The sequence below is a fragment of the Bradysia coprophila genome (assembly GCF_014529535.1).
Source record: "Bradysia coprophila strain Holo2 chromosome X unlocalized genomic scaffold, BU_Bcop_v1 contig_45, whole genome shotgun sequence".
Taxonomy (NCBI): Eukaryota; Metazoa; Arthropoda; class Insecta; order Diptera; family Sciaridae; genus Bradysia; species Bradysia coprophila.
In genome coordinates this window covers 131,271-141,820 of record NW_023503339.1, presented here as the reverse complement: position 1 = coordinate 141,820, position 10,550 = coordinate 131,271, and the positions used below count along the sequence as shown (strand labels likewise).

The 10,550-nt window shown below is 37.2% G+C and overlaps 2 protein-coding genes across 4 annotated transcripts in view; both read left to right on the top strand.

Annotated features, from left to right (window-relative positions):
- Positions 1-564: 564 nt before the first annotated feature.
- Positions 565-5,225, top strand: LOC119070080 (alpha-mannosidase 2). Of its 2 annotated transcripts, none has more exons than XM_037174387.1 (11): positions 565-1,040; positions 1,122-1,400; positions 1,471-1,790; positions 1,854-2,155; positions 2,213-2,399; positions 2,456-2,818; positions 2,892-3,120; positions 3,185-3,564; positions 3,633-4,290; positions 4,355-4,768; positions 4,832-5,225. In XM_037174387.1, exons 1-11 carry the CDS (start codon positions 930-932, stop codon positions 4,976-4,978), a joined length of 3,390 nt encoding a protein of 1,129 aa, XP_037030282.1. In that variant the 5' UTR covers positions 565-929; the 3' UTR covers positions 4,979-5,225. The 2 variants fall into 2 exon arrangements, with proteins under 2 accessions (XP_037030282.1, XP_037030283.1); XM_037174388.1 differs by having other exon boundaries at positions 1,152-1,400; positions 4,832-5,207.
- A 3,999-nt stretch (positions 5,226-9,224) lies between these two features.
- Positions 9,225-10,550, top strand: part of LOC119070077 (espin) — a 67,872-nt gene continuing 66,546 nt past the window's right edge. For both annotated transcript variants that reach the window (XM_037174382.1, XM_037174381.1), the window contains exon 1: positions 9,225-9,736. The gene's annotated coding sequence lies outside the window, so the exon portion shown is untranslated. The remainder of the gene's footprint in view (positions 9,737-10,550) is intronic.

Sequence of the window (10,550 nt, the reverse complement as noted above, 5' to 3'; positions counted from 1 at the left end):
CGCACTGAAAAGGACGATTTGCATTGGTTTGAATCAATCTCATAAAAGTTAAGAGATACTGTTGAAATACTTACCGCCTGAAAAGAGGGTAATTTGTATGAAACCTTTTGAAGCGAGTATTATAAGGTTACTTGGCCAATATCTTCATTTCCAGTCACAGTTGAAAATTGACGCCGTAAGTGCGGTCAAAATTCAAAATGGAAAATGCGTAATACTAATTCTAACGCAGCGTCATTTTCATATCAGGAAGCGGTGAAATGTTTTTTTTTCGGTTCACTTTTTCATCGAATCGTTCACTTGAAATTCAAATTTTAGGCACATTTACGGCGTGAATTAAATTTAAATTTTAACACATTGGATAAAGTACTGACTGATGATCACTAGAAAACAATGGTAAAAAGTACGTATGCTCTCTGAAACATCGAGCATAATTTTTTAACAGATGCAACGTTTCAGTTGTCAATGAAACCCGTAACTCACATTGTGGATGCTCTCATCAACGAAATGATAATATATGCCGACCTGTCATTTCTCTGGCTCCAATAAATGGTAGCCATCATAAACAAAAGAGATTTGACAGCTGATAAAAAACAACAAACAAGCGATTCCCTTTTTCGACCTGATCGTTGATAATTTCACGGTTTTAATTAAATGAATCAATGAAAAGTGTGCTGCGGTGTCAAAAAGATCATCGTATCAGCTGTGCAACGGTCAATAGGTGCTCTATTGTAGTTGCTGGTAATTTACCGACTTATTGGGGTGGAGGATTTTATTGATTTCGGCCGCAGAATACATAACAAAAAAAGAAGGAAATATATGTGTCGTGTTGTATACTTTTGTTAATCGTGTTCGGCTACCTATTACAGCAGTTGTGTTGATAAGGTTTTAGATTTCTTTTTGATTCGTTTTTAAAATTTATACATCCGGAGATGATGCGTTTACGACGAAAATTTGTCTTGTATTTGAGTGGTGTATTGCTGGCGGTGTTTTTATTTTTCTACGCACTCATAAACTACTCCATTTCACCACAGAAGACTCAGGTATTTACGTGTACTCACTACTATCACCCCGTCATCAAAATCATGAAAAAATATTATCTCCATTTCCATGGAAAAATGTAGGACTTGAAGTTTATCGAATCAAAATTAAAGGCACTGGAAAATGGCTTGCAAAAACATAACGTAGAGGTGGGAGAAATCAAGAAGCAAATCGACAACATCCAAAGTAAGAATGTTAACAACAAGGACGAGGAGACCCAAATCCATCAGAACGATGGTGCCGAATTGGATAAGAGGGAAATGCAAAACGAAGCTGTAATCCATGCTGCTGTGACATTCCGTGGCGAAAATCAGAAGCAATGTTCATTTAGAAGTGACATTATGCCTGTGGTGGATGTTCAGGTTTTATTTACCCCTTTTTGGATCATTTTGACTCTCTAAAATCGAAAATCTAAAACCTTTTGTTTCACAGATGCTGGACATTTACAATGAACTCACATTCGACAATCCAAATGGTGGTGAATGGAAGCAAGGCTGGCGCATAAACTACGACATTCACGAATGGAATAGCCATCACAAACTGAAAGTATTCGTGGTACCGCATTCGCATAACGATCCCGGGTGGATCAAGACATTTGACGAGTACTACGATCAGACGACCAAGTCCATTCTGACGAATATGCTAGCTCAATTGACTGACAACGGTGATATGACATTCATCTGGGCGGAAATATCATACTTCTCCCGATGGTACGATAATTTGTCCACGGATGATATGAAGAAAGTGAAGAAGTACGACAGCACAGTATATGAGTTCGATTTTGGCGAAATTTAATTGCGAAAATTGGTTTTCAGTTTGGTCAAACGTAATCAACTTGAATTCGTCACAGGCGGTTGGGTGATGCCCGACGAAGCTAATTCGCATTGGCTATGTCTGCTGCAGCAGCTTACCGAAGGCCATACTTGGCTAAAAACTAACTTAAATGTGACACCAACGTCTTCTTGGTCCATCGATCCTTTTGGACAAAGTGCTACAATGCCATTGCTACTTAAAGAATCGGGATTTCAAAATTTATTAATTCAACGGACACATTACTCTGTGAAGAAGCGTTTGGCACAGAAGAAAGAACTGGAATTTCGCTGGCGACAATTGTGGGGTAAGTGAAGTGAAAAAGTCAAAATTCTCTTCGATTAAACAAAACATTTTCCTCAAGATACAACTGGTGACACCGAACTCTTCACCCATATGATGCCATTCTACTCGTACGATGTGCCACATACTTGCGGACCAGATCCAAAAGTTTGTTGCCAATTCGATTTCAAACGCTTGCATGGCTTCGGCTTATCGTGTCCGTGGAAAATTCCTCCACAAGTCATTGACGATAATAATGTGGCAAAAAGGTAAACAATTAGGATCCGCCAAATTGCTTCCATCCCATCAATCGCTTCCTTTCCAGAGCCGAACTCATAATCGACCAATGGAGGAAAAAGTCAACGTTGTACAAAACGCGATCAGTGCTCATACCGCTCGGGGATGATTTCCGATACAGTCAAAGCACCGAATGGGAAGCACAACGGACAAATTACCAGAAGTTGTTCGACTACATCAATAATGAGCCGAGTTTGAATGTAGAAGCCAAATTCGGAACGCTGCAGGAGTATTTCGATTCGGTGCATTTGGAGAAGAGATTGGACGAATTTCCGTCATTAAGCGGTGACTTCTTTACATATGCGGATCGTGACGACCATTACTGGAGTGGATATTTCACATCGAGACCATTCCACAAACGGTTGGACCGAGTTTTAATGAACTACTTGAGGTACATCCACTCATTTGATGGTTTTCCATTCAATTTTGTTTGTTATTCTGATCCAATAAAAATCGCTTTTCAGATCGGCTCAAATGTTGCACAGCTGGTCGCAATGGGATGCCGATGCAGGATTTGATTTTATGTTGACACAAGCCACAAGAGCTTTATCGCTGTTCCAGCATCATGATGGAGTGACTGGTACAGCCAAGGATCATGTTATGAGAGATTATGCCAAGCAGATGAATGAAGCGTTGATTTTATGCAAAAATGTTATACAACAGTCTGCATATCGTTATCTAACGAAACCTTCCGTAAGTTGATGACGAAATAGATTCGTTGGTGGACGGTTTGACGATGACAGTTTTTTTTTTACAGATTTACCAACCGGACTATAAGTTTACTTACTTCAATATGGACGATGCTCGTACACCGAATCCGAATGAAAGTCGCCAAACGATCATACTCGGCGAAGAGCTTCCAACAAAATATATTGTTTTGCACAACTCACTTCCCTATGTCCGCGAGGAAGTCGTGGAATTTTATGTTTCTCGTCCGCTTGTTATGGTAACGGATTTACAGGAAACCAGTATACCTTCGCAGGTATCTCCGGTATGGGCCTGGCACAAAAGCATTATGAATACATTGGCACCACAAGCTTCGACCACCAAATACAAATTGGTATTCAAAGCAAAAGTGCCGCCACTCGGATTATCGACATACATGATACATTCAACATCATCGGTAGAAAGCAGCATGTGAGTGGTGAACACAGTACTTGTTGTCATGACCGAGTGATCAAACAATTGAATTTTTATCTTTGTAGCGGCACAACATTCGCTAAGATTACCATACTTACGAAAAGTCCTTTCTCTGTCGTACTGGCCGACTATCCACATCAAGTGGAATTCGCAGAGCCTCGGGAAATATCCATACGGATTTCAGATGGACCCGGTGTATCGTTCAATAAATTTGGCCTACTTAAATCGATGTCGGTCGATTCGAGTTCACCAAATGTTCCGGTTCATCTAGAATTTTTGAAATACGGAGCTCGTCACGGTTCGGAACGCAGCGGTGCTTATCTGTTTTTGCCGGATGGGCCAGCATCACAATTGGAAATCGGCAGCCCAGCCGTGTTGGTTACGCAAGGTAATTTGGAATCGAGTGTAACAACCGGACTCCGATTCGCTATACATGAGAACATTCTCAGCGGCGGATGTTTAGAAATCCGTAATTTGATTGATATCGGCGATATGGACAATACTGAAATTATAATGAGAATGTCGACTGCTATTAAAAGCGAGGACGTGTTCTACACGGATTTGAATGGATTGCAACTGATTAAGCGTCAACGCTTCAGCAAACTACCGCTGCAAGCCAACTACTATCCTGTTCCGTCGCAGATGTTTATTCAAGACGATTCGTACAGATTGACGCTATTGAGCGGACAACCATTAGGCGGATCGTCTCTGCAATCAGGGCAGGTAATTATATGCAAAATTTCCTGCTACATCTCTTCAAATTGACGAGACTTTCCGAATTTTGCAGTTGGAAATTATGCAAGATCGTCGCCTCATTCAAGATGACAATCGCGGTCTCGGTCAGGGTGTGCTCGATAATCAACCGGTGCTGAACATTTTCAAACTTGCAATCGAAAACCTGGAACAATGTAATAAACTCAGCAAGGACTATCCGGCTGGATTCTTAACATCCAACACATTCATGGAAATGAAAACGTTACTGCATCCGATGGAGAAATTGATCTGGCACGAAAATGATTGGATCGGAGTGCTGCCACATTTCGGTCTGGACCGTACACCATTTGAGACCGGTGTCGAGGTGGCTGTTTTGCGCGATCTTCCTCATGTCAAGGGAAATGGTAAAGGCAAATCGTCGATGGGACTGGTTGTGCATAGAAATTATTTGGAAGAATGCAGTACAGAAAGCCATAGGATGGGATTGGTAAGACCGGCACGATACAGAAAGGATCGCAAATGTTTAACGTAAAATTTGAAATTTTCACAGATAAACATACGGCAGCTACTTAATTTAGACGACAACCAGCAGATTTTCACCGCACCTTTGACATTGCTGAAGAGGGAAGCGCAAGTGTTATCTGAAGAATATAACGTCTGTCCCAAGGACATAAAAGCATTTATCATCAATAGATGACATTAGACATAGGTTTCCATTTGTGATGTGCTGTGAGTTCGTACCATTTTTTCTTTCTTTTGTAAGAATTTCGTTTCGTTTCAAACAAATGTAGTGACCGTAATATACAAATTCAATAGTACATTGAAAAATAGCTACTTATACCAGCCACATCATGCATCGTAGTGTATGCGCTTTTTGTTTATACGTTACTGAGTTTGTAATAACTTATAATAAAGAAATGATTTGATGTTTTGGTTTCAATAAATTTGTCGCCGTTTGAAAATTCTAGATCTGATGAGTGCGTCAATGATTATTATAATGCGAGTTTGACATCAGCATTGTACATTATGAAGTATGAATTAACCCTTCAAAAAGTCCAATTTGTTCACTCTGCTACTGCTATCAATTAATAGTATATTACTATACCAGGCAAGTAATTTGATATCTCGAGGTGCTGTTACTACAAAAGCAGCACCAATATTCCTTATTGAATAATATTATCATTCAGTGTTAACATGATTCGATTAAGATATCTACTACTACACAACGAATGAAGGCAAAAATATGAAATTTCATTACAATTCCAAAGACCTTCTCAAAACAATAGAAATATTTGGTAATCGTTAGTAATCATACCAAAAAAAATGTCGCATAACAGCTTATTTAAAGGCTGAATATAAACCATACGTAACCTACGCACCATACGCATTTCGAATATATTTTAGCGAAAAAGTTTCATTTAAATCGATTGAACGCACTCCTATTTTCGCCATTGTTGTCTAAGCTTTTACTTCAATTTTAAACTCTATTGTACCATCCATGAAGTATTATCCAACGACACAAATCGAAAATACATTCCAAAGATGACTTCATATTATTAAAGAAGCAGGGCCTATTTTTGGAAAATTGATTTGCTAAATTTGCTAAAAATGTGTTTGCATATTTTAGCAAATCAATTTTCGAAAGTATGTCCTGAACGACAACCTCAACGACAAGATCTTGTTGCTGTGCAATTTTATACTCGAGATCGATTTGTGAACATTATTAAAATGCGGAAAACGTCGAGTGGTGGTTATTATTTGTAATAGTTATTTACATGCTACTTGCGTCGAAAACCGTACTTTTCATGTTTCAAGCACTTCTTTCGACGCCCTTAGCATGTAAAATCCATTACATAACTCGGGATAAAAAGTGAAAAGTCTCGTTTTCGTGTGTTTATTGACCTCGGCTTCGCCTCAGATCAACATGTCATGTAAATACTATTACATAACAAGGCATAAAAAGTTGAAAAGTAGAGGTTTCGTGCGAATTTTGTTGATCCGAAGCTGAGGTCAATAAACACACGAAAACAAGACTTTTCGCAATTCCGGTCCATAATCATCACCTTTCCATGCATCCATTTAATGTCGTTTTGAAGGTATTTATTTCACAGTGCGTTTTTGATTATTTTTTCGCACTTGGGCTTTTTCACATTTTTTTCGCACGCTACATAGCTCAGTACCTTTAAGAAAGACTAAATTTTATAAATAAAAACTTTGCACAGACCAGGATTTGAACATCCAACACCAAAATTCTTCCAAACACCAAGCAACGACCGTAGCCATTCGGCTACAGAGTCACACAATTATACAGAACGTATTGTTGAAGCGTACATACTAAGCATTGACTACTTGATTTTATTTAGCGCGTCTCTATACATCACATTGCAATGTGTATATAGAACAGGTTGCTTGATCGTGCAAATGAAGTCATGTTTGCATGTGAATGTTTGGTAGAAATTTTGGTAATATTTTGCATTGGAAAGGTGATTATGGCCCGAAATTGCGAAAAACGTTGTATCTGCCACGGTAGGCTTCGCCTCGGATCGACAATCGACATCTAGTGCGAAAAAATACCGTCATACCTACCTTGGTAGATAAATAACTATTTCAACATTTATCACTAGTTGTGTATTGGATTTTTACATGCTGAGGGCATCGAAAGACATGAATAGTACGGTTTTCGACGCATGTAGCAAGTAACATACTATTACATGCTTTTAAAACTTAAACCAAATTTCCAAATTTCTTAATTCTTGTAGTCGTCCCATTAAATTTAGGATTTACTGGCAATAAAAAAGACTTCTAGCAACGGTATTGTAATAACAGAAGGCCTACATTCCGGATAAAATTTTCCTATTATTTTTCACCTCCTCGTAGATTGTGGATTCCAATGCACCATCCAGCATTTGCGTAACTGAATTTCAGATATCACAATCACATTTTTGTTAATTACGTATCTGTTGTGGATGGTATATTTTAGGCAATTTCGCGCATTGTAGCCCGAACGAAGTGAGCTTTTCATGCTGAGGACCTAAATTACGAGCAAAAATTCCGTAATTTATGCCCAAGGCATGAAATAGTTATTTACGTATCGATTGAGTAGGCCGAAAGAGTTACGTATTAAATTTTGTATGCTTGCTAAGAGTACCGAAAGTAAAGAAATGTCAATTCAAGGGGCGAAAGTGAAAGCTTTCGCCCCGCGAATTGACAGCTTTACTTTCGGTACTCTTAGCAAGCATACAAAGATACCCGACTTTCCAAATTTTTGTTTTATTTGAGAGAGTATGAAATTCATGAGGTTAAAAGCTTGTAGGTGGATAATATTGGAGTAGTGAGATTGGAGTAAGCACAATTTGTTTTCCTTGTTACCACCAAATGTTTGCGTTGGTTGGTCGTAAATTTCTTGATAATTTCTTGAAACGTTCTAAATGAATTGTTTAAGTTGATGAAGGCTGCAAAGTTTGAGTAAATGAAACCAAATTATTTCTTTATGACAGGGAACTTGCGTAATTCGTAATGTATTTCCCGAAAAATGTCTTATCCGAGGAGGAATTCTCAGAGGCTTCCATAACGGCAGATGTGAAAACATTTTGTTATAATTTCATTCAAAACGGAGTTCTGAAGCTAAGTTTAAGCATGGATTGACATAAGTTATTAAGTGTTCTGCGGTGGTTTTGCTACTGGTCTTTGAAGATAGGATTTCTTTTGGACTAGTAATCGGGGCTCTAAGACAATTGTATTCTTAAAAGAATTTTTCTTGCTAAAAACGTTATGAAAGATAATATTTAACGGATGTAAACTTTGCGGACACATTAGTAGTAAAACATCGCTCCCTGAACCTTTACCTCATAGCTCTTTATTTGTTCAGAAAATTAAATTAAATTTCACGCATGTGTGATAGATCAATAAATTGCTAAAAACGAAAACTTTGGGCCAAGAAAATGGTCGGCATGAGTAAAGAAACTACATGCAGGTGGAAATTAAAAAATTTTCGTTTTCGGCGAAGTTACGCTACTATTAAAAATTCATTCACTTTTTATAATATTGTGTTGGGGCATTGCCCCCCTGTCAGTTCGCCTGTAGAAATCTAAACTTCTTCAACTACATTTTCTCCAAGTTCTTTTAATAATTCTAACGTAACGGTAGTAACTTCTTAGTGGTAAACTTAAAAAAGGGAAGAATGTCTGAAGCACACCGAGCTTTTTGTAGCGCCGGAAAGCCGGAAAGAATTGCTTTGGTGTCAGTGTTCCTCTTTGCTTATGCGTCCTTTCATAGCTAGTTCGAACCTGGACATAGCTGCTTTACAGCACCGACACCATACAAAAAAATGTGCAAAATTACACGAGTGAATTTTTTTAAATAAAAATATGAGGCTTAGTAGGGTGCGTCGAACTTAAAAATCCACACACTGCCCATTCATAGCTTGCAGAGACTTGTATAAAACAGTATCATTACTTTTTTAATCTGACCAACGAAAGCTATATAAACTGCATGTACATTCCTTCACTCTCCAATGATAACCCACATGCCTGTTTAGTGTAGTGTCACACAAAGTGTACTTTTGGGGCAAAAATTCGCGATACGTGTAAGAAAAACCGACTTCCAAAATTATCTTAAATGCAATGAAGTAGTAGATTGTTTTAGTATCAAAAACTCAAGAGACAGATAAAATGAATGCCGTTTTGGAAATGCTAATCTCCGAAGTGAATTAAAAACGCAATTTTGAGCACAAATTCAAAGTTATCTAAATCAAATCAACGATTTTTCTTCTGTTTTGTGAATATATACACCGTCGTCGTCGGCATAACTTATTTATAAGATGCACATTATGGTGTGCAAAGCAAAAAAAAAATCAAAAGAGAAAAATAATTTGTTCAAGACGTCGAGCGGCATGAAACCAGCAAGGTTCGATGAGCGTACAATTCGTATTTTGATTTCATTCGAAATACGTCGCGCCTCACAATAAGTACAATTACAATGTGCTGGAACACAACAGTGAAATGTTTTGATATTTTCAACATTATACAGATGCATATTATACACGAAACCGATACAAATTAATGCCTTAAATTGTAGTTATATATATTTTTGGTTAAAACAAGTGCGACATTCAGTAAATATACGTAAAAGACATAAGTAAACGAGATTTGACATAAATTTGGATTAAAAACCGTTAAGATGGTAAGATTTAAATTTTGCTTCAAGAATCAGTCATTGGTTGTTACGTTATGTTGATTACATTCAAATTTCGGGTTCAATGCGAATTTTTGATTTGTGATTATATTCGAAGTGATTTGAACACTATTGTAGATATGTTATTACTTGTGAGAGTAGTGTATCGCTGTTGAGACAGTTAACGTTAAAAGGTGAAAAACAGTATACTTAAGATACACCACGTGCAATATTTACAAATTCGTCAATTTTTCGGATTACCTCAATTACCTGTTCAACTGTGGTAAGTTCTAATGTTTACAATGTAATGCAAATATGCGCATAAATCTGCTGTAAATACGAACAAAAAAACATTTTCGTAATTATGTCATTCCGATTTATTTTTTATTAAATGGCAAAAACTTCCATCCGACTGTACTGTACAACAACTAAAAAAGTTATTGGAGGTTTGTTTTAAGATATTTCCGACTGTTTTTGATTAATCATATAACTGAATCGGTTTTATTAGATAAAGAAAAATGTGCACAAAAAAGTGTTCATTTTAACGTTTATGTGTTTCAATCGCAATGTATCTGTGATGCTTTGAGTCTCCAAATGAGCCAATAATGTCTCACAATAGACTATGTCTATTTACAACTGATCAACATAATATATGCATTACTTCTATATTCCCAAAGAGACCAAAATTTATCTTTTTACAGACCAGACGTCTTATCTTAGGAATTAATACCGATTCGGTTTATTAAATGAAAAATCTTACCGAACACTATTATGAGGATGATCGTAGTACATTTCATTTTTCTCCGATTTCACAAAGTAGGTTAACAATAGGAAATAGTATGTTGTGTTACAAGTATTATAATGTTGATTTTTTCAGCACTAGACCCAAAATTGGGTCGTGTGCTGAAAAAATCTCATTACAATACGTGTAACACATCATGCTTTGTGTCAATCGAGAATTCAAATAGACAAATGCACAAAAATTCAGAATTTTCATTGTAAACAATGAACTCTTCGAATTTGATCGATTACGTTGCTTTGCATTTTTTAAAACGAATGCTGTAATAACTCATACGAATTTCATTTCAACCCTGGTT